Below are 14,367 nucleotides of genomic sequence, written 5' to 3' on the forward strand. Positions count from 1 at the left end.
GGCCTTGAACTTTGATTCTCCTGCCCTAGACTCACAAATTTAACATTCTTAATGTCTACTTGTAAAAGAGCAAAACCTACACTAAGGAAACAAATGTTAATAATCTTTATTTGTCCTAAAGCACCAAAAGTGTGATAATCTCAACATGCAATCATCATTAAATCGATTAACTTTTATTTAATTTTTATGTTAGTTCTGAAATCTGGAGTGTATTTTTTTACTTAGAGCATATCTGTTTTCAGGCCATAAACAAATCAGGTACTTGAGAGCTGGTTTTTGCTAGTGGCAACCATTCTGGACACCACAGCTTTGGAATAATACAAGGAATGCTGTAATAAAGAGAACATTGATATATTGTCAGAGTTAATATCAAATTCTGTCTGCAATTTACTCAGGTGCTCTGGTTTTTAGTCTCTTCGTGTGTACAAAGTAATTCAAAGATTAGAGTTGGATGTATCAAACAATTTCTAACATAGTGCTCATTAATTTTCCTAAAAATGAGGACATGACCCATATTATGTCAATGACTTACACAATACCTGGAACTTAGTGTTTGTACATTATAGCTACTTATTGAGCACATAAAACAATCCAATCAGTTTCCAGGTTCTACAAAGATTACATAGAAAATTTCAGCTTTGAAAAGCATGGCCCAGAATGGTGAACATGTAAATACTTAATTATTTATGATCACTGTAAATGAAACATTTTGTGTGTGGGGAGGCAGGTACAAGGAATTTCTATATCTTATCTACATGCCAAGCCCTTTTTTTTTTTTTTTTTTTTTTTTGGCTTTCTTTTGAAACAGGATCTCACTAGGTTGTTGTCTGCCTAAATTCCTGAGGCCATCCTTGAACCTGAAATCCTGTCTCAGCCTCGTAAGGACTGGTATTATAGGTGTGTGCCACCACACCTGGCCCAAATATTCTTTAATTAGCTAGAAAAATGTCACAGCAGAACAGTAATCATTTATGCCTGTAGATAGTGGAGAGGATCTGAGGAAGAAGAAAAGCCCTTGAAATGTCATGTAAGGATACATTTCATGCAGAACGCTATGAACTTTTAGATTCGCATGGATAGTCCACGTGGTTGGCTCTGAGGTGGACTGAATGAAAGCATTGTGATTGGTCATATTATAATGAACGTCCTCAATACATCAGAGGTGGTACATGCTTATATCTATTCATCTTACTACAGAAAATCCCCTCCAGATACTTGTATCTTCAGTATTTCTCCTTTGGTGAGTCTTCAATTTTAATCTGTCCATAAACCTGCTGCTTCTCCATCTCAAAAACATAGCCTGTCTTTCCACTAGTGTAAGCCACTCTCCTCTTTCCTGGACCACTGTAAAATTCTTCTAACTGATCTTTTTACTCCACTCTTAAACTCCAATAATCTGATTTTTCCCCACAAAGGTAAAAGTGATTTTCCTTTTTCTCTCCTTTTTTTCTCATTTCTTTTTTATTTGTTGGAAGAATACAGGAAATTTAACCCAGAGACATTCTACCTCAAACTATAGTTTCAGCCCATTTTATTTTTAATTTTGAGTGGCTGTTTCCACCTGCCATCCTCCTGTTTCAGCCTCTCAAGTAATGAGATTACAGGGGTGACCCACTATGCCTTTTTTGATTTTCTTTATATGTAAATTTATTATTTTTATACTTTTATTGGTGCTTTATAGTCTCACATCATAATGCAATCCATAGTGTTAGTAATATTCATGCTAACAGCACTTGGTGAGCCTTCTTCAGGCTCCCTGCCCACTCTCTTCTTCCTTACACAGGTATTGAAACTGCCATTCTTATAAAGCATAGCTTAATCTTCCTTCTTCATCTCAGAGAGCTTTGGCAGCTCCCTCTTCAGATTCTCTAAGCTCATCCATGGCCTGGCCTACCTCCCCAACCTCATTTCATTGTACGTTCCTGTTTGCACATGTGCTCAGCCTTGATGACTTTTTTTTTTTTTTTTTGGTGGTACCGGGGTTCCTGGAAGCTCTTCTACCTCCGGGATACACTCCCAGACCTATTTTATATTTTTTTATTTGGAAACAGGGTCTCTTAAGCCAGCGAGGCTGGCTTCGAACCAGTGCGATCCTCCTGTCTCTGCCTCCCAAGCGCAGGGATTACAAGCGTGCGCCACCACGCCAGGCACCTTGATAACTTTTTAAAATGTCACTTGAGTATTCTCAGGTTTTATTAATGGGATTTTATTCTTGCCCTTTCTTCTATCTAGATAATGCCAATGATGATTTGTTATTCTGTTATTTCATATCAGTTATTTGCTTCACTGTTGTTATTATGCCTGTTATTATATTTACTTGCACATATTATTTTTCTTCCACTAGAAGTAAGCTGTCTTAGAACAGGCACCTGTTTGCTCATCACTATCTCCCTCACAACCCCTCAATGCTTAGCAGTCAGGACACCCAATCATTAAATTCTTTCATAAGATTTCACTGTGATTAATAAAAAAAGAAATAGATTTTTTTCTCATTCAGGGATATATCAGGTATAAAGTAGTTGGCTATAGTGAGAAACCGATGCTAACTCACAAAACATAGGGCTCTAACAGAAATCCTCCTACTCTGGCAATATACTAGACAATTAAGCATATGATTAATGGAGACAGTGTGGGTCATTTTGTACAAGCCTTGGGCAATTAAACTTTAAATAGTTTTTAAATTTTATTTGTCAATTGTTTATATAGGATACAGGGGTGAAACACATGGGACATTTATCTTCAAGATACACTCACAGGCCTATTTTATCCTTTTTCTTATTCTGAAATGAGGTCTAAGTAAGTTGAGGAGGGCATCACAAAATTGGTGAGACTGGTTTTGAAGCTGGTTTGCCAGCCTAGGCAAGTCAGTCAACCATGCTAAACTATTTTTAAAAATTTCTTTCAAACTTCTTCCTTTTATTTTTTCACTCCCATTATGTTTACAGTTTGAAAGTGATACTTCTTTTCATTACAAGATCTTGTCTACTGTAATGTAATTCTTTAAAATTTTATTATTTTTTTTGGTGGTATTGTGGTTCCTGGAAACCCTTCTACCTCCGGGCTACACTCCCAGACCTATTTTTATATTTTTTAAATTTGGAAACAGGGTCTCTTAAGCCAGCAAGGCTGGCATCGAACCTGCGTGATCCTCTTGTCTCCGCCTCCCAAGCGCGGGGATTACAAGCGTGCGCCACCACGCCTGGCTGTAATGTAAATTTTAATGCAGAAATTTTAGTAACTAAATATTTTTGGTTGAGGAAGAAAATAGAACAGGATAAAAATCCTGTTTCTCTCCAAACGGAAATACAAAACATATTGGCATATAGATAATTAAGCAATGCTGATAGTATGAATTCAATGAGCTCTAGTTATAATGTTCCTCTAATTAGTGAGATAAGAATTAAGTCTAAAAAATTAAATAATACACTGATAAAACTGTTTACAGATATCAAGCACAGTTGTTTGAAAAGGCTAATATTCCTTGAAAAAGAAAAATCATTAAACTGTAAAAGACCACTTAGATTACTTTCCTGGGAGATTTTATTGCTGTTCATCCATCACCTGTTGAATTAGCCTTATTACTGATAATCCTTTTCAGATTATGAGTAGATTGTCCTCTAAATATTTATTCATGTTAACATCTTGTAAATTTAACTATTACATTGTTAACATTTATTTCATAACATGTACTCTCACAGGCATATAAATAGCTGCTGGAAAGAACCCAGACAACTTCAAGCACAATGAAGTTCCTCCTGTTGCTTTCAGCCATTGGCTTGTGCTGGGCTCAGTATTCCCCACATACTGAGCAAGGCCGGACATCCATCGTCCATCTGTTTGAATGGCGCTGGGCTGATATTGCTGAGGAATGTGAGCGGTACTTAGCTCCCAAAGGATTTGGAGGGGTTCAGGTAGGTTTTGTTCACAGCAGAACTTGCACGGTTTACTTGTGCCTACAGTAAAGGCTGATCAGGTCAGTTTCTGTAAATCTGGAGCAGCATTTTATTTCACATATAAATACTCTAAAATAGTTACCCCAGGGAAAAAATTTAGTATTATCTGCAAATTTATATTTTGATTGAGACATTATCTGGATATCTCCAATGTACTCCTAATATTCTCAAGTGGTTATTAAGGAACATATCTGCATATGCAAAGCTTCAGAATTAACTATTCTTTATAGATTAGTTGCTAGAGGCTCTAACGATATAAAGTAAACCATAATGTGATACTGATTAAAATTGTTTTATTTGTAGGTTTCTCCACCCAATGAGAATCTTGTAGTTACCAGCCCTTCAAGACCTTGGTGGGAAAGATACCAACCAATTAGCTACAAATTATGCACAAGATCTGGAAATGAAACCGAATTCAGAGACATGGTGACTCGATGCAACAACGTTGGTGTAAGTGAACTCCTGTGTCCTTTAAAAATATTATATAATAAAGATTTTTCCTGTCATTTTATTTTAGAGCAGAATCATTTCATTTTAAATATTTACATTTTGCTTCATCCTTCAGCTTTAACTCCAAAGGCACTATTATCTCATGTTCCATTGTCATTAAAAATTTAATAAGGTGTTCAGTTGTAAATCAGCATATCTACTCTTAACCTTTATAGCAATATACATCCCCTTAAGCAGTTTTTCTTTGTTAGAAATTGGAAATTTCTGCTACAAACGTTGTTGTCATTTTATGTAATTTATGAAGACCCACTAATATATCCTGGGCGTTGTTCCCCATCCTTTATAATGGTTTGTTTGCTTGCTTTTTATGTTAAGTAGCCAATTTTTCTCAATATAGTGAGGAGCTTAATGAGACACAAATATGTACCACATCTCTTTCCCTCTTCAGATCTTAGGCAGAAAGAAAATCTAGTTGCTCCTATCTCTTTGGGACTCATTGAAATTTCAAAATTGATTAATTTCTCTGGTCTGAACAGATTCTTACCTCTTTAATAGTAGATCTTTAATTTCTTAATAATTATAGTAGTTTTGGTTTGCTCCATTTATCATTTATGTCAATATTAGGTTGATAAATAAGAATATAGGTCTTTATATGTTAGTTTTCTTTCACAGTTGCTTTTGTTCTTGCAGAAAAATAAATTTAAATTGTCAGTTCCAATCTCAAGAGGAGAGGGTGAGGGAAGGGGGAGCAGATGGGTTAAGCAAAAATAGTTATGTGTATGTATTTTCCTAACATTCTGCACTCAAATATAACATAAAACCACAATGTCCCCACAATAGAAGAAAAGAAGGCTAAAAAGAACAAAGAAATATTTTGCAGTTTGATTAACATCCTATAAAGTTTAATCCATAGAATTTTGGATTTCTCTCTAAAGTCAAACTGACGTGGACCCCTTGCTTTTCAGGTCCGTATTTATGTGGATGCTGTAATTAATCATATGTGTAGTGAAACTGCAGGTTCTGGAACAAGCAGCACTTGTGGATCTTACTTCAACGCTCAAAACAGGGAGTTTCCAGGAGTTCCTTACTCTGCTTGGGACTTCAATGATGCTAAATGTACAAGTGCAAGTGGTGGCATTGAGACCTACAATGATGCTGCTCAGGTAATTATATTTGCAATAGTGATCCACTAAAGAATTATCTATGCCTGTAATTATGACCTGTAGTTATTTGGACAGCATTTGAAATACCAGTTTAGATTTCTTAGGAAAACAGTTGCCAAGGCTAACTGCGTAAAACCATGCAACACAAACTGTTATGATGAATATTTCCCCAATAACGGGGCTGGGAATATAGCTCAGAGGTAGGGCATGTGGGAGGCCCTGGGCTTACTCCTCGGGACAACCATAACAAAAATAAATAAATAAATAAATAAATAAATAAATAAATAAATAAATATTGCTTATAAATATCTACTATACTTTTCATCTACTATATTTTCTACATTATTTATTTTTATACTTAAAAATAATTTTAAAGGCATTATTTATTTTTATACTTAAAAATAATTTTAAAGGTACATGCACATTATAACAATTAGCATTCCTAGTGACCCATGAAAAAATTCAGCTCAATATTCAAAATAATCCCTGAAACAAGGGGCTGAGGAAGTAGCTCAGAAATCAGGCATGTATACCTCACGAATATTCTTGGCATCACAAGAACACAAATGTATAAATAAATATTTTTCCCAATCAATTAAAAAGCTCATGTTTTTTATTTATTACCATCTCCATTATTATACTTGAAAATTATTTCAAAGTTACATCCACAGTATAAGGTTAGCCTTCTCAGTAACCCATGTAAAGAAAGCATTCCAGAAATATTTATGAATGAATGATGAAGTGGATTCTTAGCTGAGATATAATATTCTTTTTAATTAATCTCAATATATATTCACTCCCACAGGTCAGAGACTGCCGTCTGTCTGGTCTCCTTGATCTTGCCCTGAATAAAGATTATGTGCGCACCATAATTGCTGACTACTTGAACAATCTCATCGATATTGGTGTGGCAGGCTTCAGACTTGATGCTTCTAAACACATGTGGCCTGGAGACATAAAGGCAATTTTGGATAAACTGAATAACCTAAGCACAACCTGGTTCCCTTCAGGAAGCAAACCCTTCATTTTCCAGGAGGTACAGCATTGCATATATATGCGTATAAAATAGTATCACTTTGTTCATTAGACATTAAATGTAAGATTTAAGTAAAAATGCTATTTTCTTGGTGAATATCTCAGTCACTTATGTAGAGCAATCCTCTTTAACCTCTTTTTTCTTAGATGTAAGACATGTAATTGGTTACCAGAGTAGGTTCTATGGAAGTGTGGGGAATTCTTTTAGTTTGCAGACTTTGATGTTCCATTTACTGTATCCCTGGAGACTATTTTGAGAGTAAAGAAGTCATCAAGTTATTGTCACATGTCAGTCTGTGTGAGTTTGAATCTTAGTAAATGCTACATGAGTGTGAGCTATTCTTCTTATAACTTATGCGAAAGACTAAATAAGGTCAGCATTCTTATAATAGGTCATCTTATTAGCTTTTTGCCAAATTGTGGCACATACTTTCTCAAAAATATAATTATCTTGTAATAAGAAAAAACAAGTTAGCATTTCAAGTACCATAAATGTTCTACAAAGCTATTTTGATGGAATTCTAATTTATCAAGTAAAATATTACAGGGTACTTGCATTAAAAATATTTATCTTATGTATTTACTAGGTAATTGATCTGGGCGGTGAGGCAGTTTCAAGTAATGAGTACTATGAAAATGGTCGTGTGACGGAATTCAAATATGGTGCAAAACTGGGCACAGTAATCCGCAAATTGGATGGAGAGAAGATGGCCTACTTAAAGTAAATTAAAGATAATTTCACAGATCTATTAGTAATATTATTCTATTATCAATATCTTCTTTGAAAATCATTATTTAGATATGCACCAATAAATTTATTATTAAGTATTATTGTTCATCCAATTTCAATTAATAATCTTTTCACTTAGAATATAAAGCAAGGAATTATTTAAGAAACTACAAACATCATCTAGATATTTTAAGCTATGCTAGATATAAATATATTAAATTTGAATAATGTTTGCTTTGTAGTCAGATCATTATTAGAAAGAACTTGCCATTTATATATACATATCTATAAGTATAGACTTTATATGTGTTATGTCATGTAATAATTTTAAATATTAAGATGATTATGTTACCATGATACAATAAGGAAGACACAGTTTTGCCTGTTTCACTTTTTGTGCACTTTGCTTTGAATAATGACCTTCTAATATCCACTTAAATTATATATACTAAAACCTTTAAATGGAGCTTTTCTTTTCTTTTCTTTTTTTGGTGGTACTGAGGTTAGAACCCAGAGGCTTTTTAACCTCTGGGCTATACTCCCAGACTTATTTTATATTTTTATTTGGAAACAGGGTCTCACTAAGTTGCTGAGAGCCTCACTAAGTAGCTGAGACTGGCTTCGAACCTGTGTTATCCTCCTGTCTCAGCCTCCCAAGTGCAGGGATTACAAGCATGCGTCACTACCCCTGGCTAAATGGAGCTTTTTTTGAGACAAAAATCTTATATATGTTTGTTAGAAAATATAAGAAATTAACACATATATAAGCATAGAATACACTTCAGATTATATATGTTTATATATGTATAAATGTACATATGAAACAAAAATCCTATAGAATAATAATTTTAGTGTATTTACCTAAACCTGTTGTAAAAGAAGATATGTATATGCATATATTATTATTTTTCAATAGGAACTGGGGAGAAGGCTGGGGTTTCATGCCCTCTGACAGAGCCCTGGCTTTTGTGGACAACCATGACAATCAAAGAGGACATGGAGCTGGAGGAACAACTATTCTTACATTCTGGGATGCCAGGTAGAAGACAGCATGCTCTACTCTTTTTTTTTTTTTTAAATCATGCCTTTTAAAGTCTAAACAATATTTTGTTCTTGTATTATAATATTATTTTATAACTTTTAGAATGTATAAAATGGCAGTTGGATTCATGCTTGCTCATCCTTATGGACTTACACGAGTCATGTCCAGCTACAGTTGGGATAGATATTATGAAAATGGAGATGTAAGTTTTAAAATTGTTAAAATATCTTTTCCTCAGTAAGTCTGCTTTGTTTTGATTTTACACTATCCAATTGTACTCAATATTTATTCCTCAAGCCTTTATTTAATTTTAGACCTAATGTTTTTTCTGATTTTAGTAATGTGAAGCATATTAAAGATACAAACTTTAACTTTCTTGTCATCAGAGTATGAAATCTGCTTCATAAATATAATAAATATCTAAATAAAATATCAAGAATTGAAACCAAAACTTACGAATTGATAAGAACAAAGTTCAGGGGAAAATGTATACTTCTGCTGGGCATGGTGGCGCACGCTTTTAATCCCAGCATTTGGAAGGCTGAGACCAGAGGATCGAAGTTCATGGATAGCCTCAACTACTTAGATAGGCCTTCCACAACTTAGTGAGATCCTGTTTCAAAATAAAGAATAAAAAATAGGGCAGGAGTTGTTGCTCAGAAGTCGAACAAGTCTAAGTTGCTGAGAGCCTCACTAAGTAGCTGAGACTGGCTTCGAACCTGTGTTATCCTCCTGTCTCAGCCTCCCAAGCGCAGGGATTACAAGCATGCATCACCACCCCTGGCTAAATGGAGCTTTTTTTGAGACAAAAATCTTATATATGTTTGTTATTCCCAGACCCGCAAAAAAAAAAAAAAAAAAAAAAGGATATTTCTTATAAGCATGTACCTCACAGAGTAGATATCAGGATTATACTTGCTAATACTAATCAAAAAATTAAAGCATTGGTTTTGTACAGTACAAATATGACTTAAATACAACAGACAGATGATATATATATATGTTCAGGGCTAGAATATTGGAGCCAATGTTCCAATCCTAGTTTTTTTTTTTTGGGACCAATGCTCTTTTTCCATGACACTGAATTGCTTTTTGGGATATTAAGAAGACATGGCTTGGACAGAAAATGAAAGGATAAAATGTTTTATCTTGTTTGAAAAATTGAACTAGTGTCTTGGAGAGAATAAGAATGCAGTAGAGGTTCATTAAAATACTTAAGAGGCTGGATTCAAAATACAGTGCAGACAAGCATGTAGCAGGACCAATATAGTTTGTTATAATAGAGAAGTGCAATATACAAATATGTTAAAAGTTTATTTTTTCCCATAATTAAGGATGTTAACAATTGGATGGGGCCACCAAATGATGATGGAGTGACTAAAGAAGTAACTATTAATGAGGACACCACCTGTGGCAATGGCTGGGTCTGTGAACATCGGTGGCGTCAAATAAGGTGAGAATACCTGTGGAGGGATAGCCTCTAATAGGAGACTTATGTTCACATTTTTATTAACTTGTTGATGTCTAAGGGTAGTATAATTTCATATCATTTCATGCTTTTAGGAACATGGTTGCCTTTAGAAACGTAGTTGATGGCCAGGCTTTTACAAACTGGTGGGATAATGACAGCAACCAAGTGGCTTTTGGAAGAGGAAACAAAGGATTCATTGTCTTTAACAATGATGACTGGTAAGTAGATATGAATTAAAATAGTGTTTTGTACTACTCTTTTCTTGTGGTTTTCTTTTCTTCCTCCTTTACTTTATTCATATCTGACCAATCCTTTTGCCAGTGGATTAAGAAAACATAGAACATATAAAAGTTCAGAAGAAAAATAATAGTGATACTTTTCTTCTTGTTTTGTTCTTCTGTTTTCATAAAGGTTTTCAGTTTTAAGCAGAGTTCACTTCATGTATCCTTGGAATACTATTTGAATCACATTATATAATTTTATATGCTATCTATTTTCTGCTTATAAATGAATTTGTACTTACATTTTGTATTAAAAAATTATATGTATAAGCGTATAATTATGTGTTTACATCAAACAAGCCTGTAACTACACCAATAGTTCAAAGGAGGGCTATAAAATCACTAAAAGAATGTGCCTTGTCTTAGCGCTGAATTTTTTTAATTTTATATAAATCTTTATACTATAGTTAACTATATATTTTTATATTTGTACTTTTGGTGTATATTCTTCACTTTTCTATCTATGGCAAATAATATTATTAAAAATATATGTGTAAGAAATATATACCTTATAATCAACAATGCTCCCCAGGAGATTTTAGTTTTATTTTAAAGCTTCATGTTGGCCTTTCCTTTGTATTAATTAGGTCCTAATCTTCTAATGATTTCCTTATATTCTGAACTTATTGCTAAGTAAACCTCTCTTCAAGTTGTTGAAATGTTGCAGTCCTAAGCTAACGTCTACTCATGTTTAAAACACTTTATTCTAAACATTATTTTACTATTCCCCCAAAGTGAATTATACCTTTTATTGCCAAAATAGCCAGTAGAGAGACTTAAAATAAATATACATGACAACTTTATATTGCAAAGTATTTACTTTTCTATAGAAATATTAAATTACTTGTCCCTCTATCTCAAATTCATCTTAGCCTTTGAAAAAACAAATATTTATATTCTTATAAGCAATTAATATTTTCCTAAGATCAGAAAGAGACATATTTTAAATATTTATGTTTTTAAGCATGTTAATTTTCTCTAAGGGTGACAATTCCCATAGATATTCTCTGATACCCTTAAAACTTCATGCTTTCATAATATTTACCAGGGACTAGGGAACTGTGAGGTCTTCTGTGAGATTCATGTGCACTGCAGTGGACATTGGCTTGGCTTTTACTTTTTCTTTCTTTCTTTTTTTTTCAGTACTGGGGATGGAACACAGGGGCATTCTACCTTAGAGATATACCCCCCAGCTCTGTTTTTTATTCTTTATTTTTAAACAGGGTCTCACTGAGTTGCAAAAGGCCTCACTGAGTAAATAAGGCTGTCCACGGGCCGGAATCCTCCTGTTTCAGCCTCCCACGTGCTAGTGCTACCACGCTGCCCCTGATCTTGACTGCTTTGATTTCTATACCACAGTCAGGCCATTTATTTGTTTTGGAGAGTCTGCACACTTGCATTTGAATGTGTTGAATTTAAATTACATATTGAACTTCCTTTTGCAGGTCACTTTCAACCACTTTGCAAACTGGCCTTCCTGAGGGCACATACTGTGATGTCATTTCTGGAGATAAAGTTGACGGCTATTGCACAGGAACTCAAGTCTATGTTTCCAGTGATGGCACTGCTCAGTTTTCCATTAGCAACTCTGCTGAAGACCCATTTATTGCAATTCATGTGGAAGCCAAATTATAAAATTCATATTAAATACTTATAGGAAGAGCTATAACCAAGTGTGCTTCTTTTCTTTTATTCATGCACTTCTAGTTCTTTAACTTTCTCTCTCTCTCTCTCTCTCTCTCTCTATATATATATATATATATATATATATATATATATATATATATATATGTGTGTGTGTGTGTGTGTGTGTGTGTGTGTAATATTGAAATAGTCAAAACAGCATTAAGAATCATATAATTTTACAATTATAAAATAGCTCTAGGCAAGATATTCTTATGTATTAGAAGACTTACTTTTACATTATTTTGTGACAAAAGTCTTTAATTCTTTGTCTATTATTTGACAAAGTATTTTCTGAAGGATTTCAGAAAGGCAATTTGACAATTTCTTGGATTGTAATTAACAACATTTGTTTACTATATATATATCTAGTTTCTGCTTATAATTCTTATAGAGTTTGGCTATCAGTTAGGGTAAGTGATATGATTATTCCTATGAAAGTTCACCCATTTGTTTTTTTTTTCTTTACTATCAAAGCACTTTTGCAGTTAATAAATTTAAAGATAGAAGAGATTTAATTTTAAAATTTATACATTTTAATTATATTGAGCCAACAGGAATCCTCTACTCTATTCTATAGTTTTTCCTCAAAATATTTTCTGTGGTTTTGACATTGTTTTATGGCTCTTTGTTTTTTTTTTTTCTTACCTTATCATGTGGATGTTTGCTTAGAGAATTTGTGAAATGATATGTTTTCGTTTTTCTTCCTCATTGTCTAGCTATTTATTCTTCTTCCTCTTGAGTTTTAATATAGAATTTTTCATTTCTCTCAATTAGGTCTTCTAATAAATCTCAATTATTTTTATGCTTAAATGCAAAAATGAAATCTATCCACTAAAAAGTCTCTTTCCTTGTTAATTTATCTCTCCCCCAAAAATGAAATCTATCCACTAAAAAGTCTCTTTCCTTGTTAATTTATCTCTCCCCACTGTGAAGCAGATTGATAATGCATGGGTTAACACTTCAGCCCAATGCATCTTGGGCTGCAATTTCTATAACTGCTTGAGTTTTATGATAAAAAAACCATACAAAATGCACAGACATTTCATAAAATAGGTTAGTTATATACAGATGGGTAAAAAGGACAACAGTCTTAGCATTCTTGTTAAGCCAGATTTCCAAGGCTCAGAAAAACAACTTAGGGCAAATAGAGTCTCATGTTCTTGTTTCCAATTTGCTACATAGCAGAAAGACCCTAAAAAAGGCCTTCATTATATTTCATAGACCAAGAGCCACAGGATTCACTGAGCTAATGTGTGGAAGGATGTCCTATTCCTGGACTGTCAGAATCAAAGTTTGTTCTTGACTGACTGTTCCTTCCTATATGAGGATATTGTATTTCCAACATATTGCACAGATTTATAATCCATTCATCTGTTGATGGACATTTTGTCTGGTTTCATAGTTTGCAATGGTGAATTGTGCAGCTATGAACATAGATATGCATACATTAGTTTGGTAGTTTGGTTTCCTTTCTTTTGGGTAGATACCCAGAAGTGGTATTTCTGGATCAAATGGTCAGTTCATTCCCATTCTTCTGAGGATCCTCCATACTCTTTTCCAAAGTAGTTGCACTAATTTGCATTCCCACCAACAATGTCTTAGAGTTCCCACTTCTCCACATCCTCGCCAGCATTTTTGTTGTTTGTGTTTTGAATGATTGCCATTCTAGTTGGAGTTACATGAAATCTTAGGTTAGTTTTGATTTGCATCTCTCTGACTGCCAATGATATTGACCATTTTTTCATGCATTGATTGGCCATTTGGATTTCTTTCATGGAGTGTTTATTTAATTCACTTGCCCATTTTTGGATTGGATTGTTTGTTTTCTTAATGCTGAATTTCTTGAGTTCTCTGTATATTCTAGATATTAGTCCTCTATCTGAGGAGTTGCTGGCAAAAATCTTCTCCCATTCTGTTGGCTCTCAACTGAGGTTCTTGACAGTTTCCTTTGCTGTATACAAGCTCATAGTTTCATGGAATCCCATGTATTGATTTACCTTTTAGTTTCTTGTGCCTTTGGGGTCTTGTTGAGAAAGTTTTTAATCTGTGCCTATGTGTTGCAGTGTTGGACCTATGACCTCTTCAAAGAGCCACAGGGTCTCTGGTCTAATTTCCAAGTCTTTGATCCATCTTTAATTGACTCTTGCGCAGGGTGAGAAAGTGAGATTTAGTTCCATTTTTCTGCATATGGTTAACCAGTTTTGCCAACACCATTTGTTGAACAGACTATCTTTTTTCCAGTGTATGTTTTTTGGCCTGTTTGTAAAAATTCAATTGGCTGTAAGTGTGTGGATTTGTTTCTGAGTTTTCTATTCTGCTTCATTGGTCTATGTATCTGTTTTTGTGCCAGTACCATCTATTTTTATTACAATGGCTTTGTAGTATAGTTTAGTGTCAGGTGTTCTGATTCCTCCTGCATGGTTTTTGTTGCTGAGAACTACTTTGGCTATTCTGGGTTTTTTGTTGTTCTAAATGAACTTAAGGACTGATTTTTCTGTCTGTGAGAAATGATCTTGGTCATTTAATAGGCATTGTGTTGAATCTGTAGATCGCTTT

General features: G+C 34.0%; 1 protein-coding gene across 3 annotated transcripts; it reads left to right on the plus strand.

Annotated features, from left to right (window-relative positions):
* Positions 1–3,708: 3,708 nt before the first annotated feature.
* Positions 3,709–11,760, plus strand: LOC308260753 (alpha-amylase 1-like; the record flags this gene model as incomplete). Of its 3 annotated transcripts, none has more annotated exons than XM_080692258.1 (10): positions 3,709–3,911; positions 4,257–4,403; positions 5,369–5,566; positions 6,372–6,602; positions 7,189–7,322; positions 8,248–8,370; positions 8,476–8,575; positions 9,708–9,826; positions 9,937–10,062; positions 11,571–11,760. In XM_080692258.1, the coding sequence occupies 10 exons, from the start codon at positions 3,744–3,746 to the stop codon at positions 11,758–11,760; spliced, it is 1,536 nt and encodes a 511-aa protein (XP_080548384.1). The 3 variants fall into 3 exon arrangements, with proteins under 3 accessions (XP_080548384.1, XP_080548382.1, XP_080548383.1); XM_080692256.1 differs by having other exon boundaries at positions 3,744–3,911; positions 6,372–6,437; XM_080692257.1 differs by lacking the exon at positions 6,372–6,602 and having other exon boundaries at positions 3,744–3,911.
* Positions 11,761–14,367: the final 2,607 nt, after the last annotated feature.

Source organism: Muscardinus avellanarius (assembly GCF_963383645.1).
Source record: "Muscardinus avellanarius genome assembly, chromosome: 3".
Classification (NCBI taxonomy): Eukaryota; Metazoa; Chordata; class Mammalia; order Rodentia; family Gliridae; genus Muscardinus; species Muscardinus avellanarius.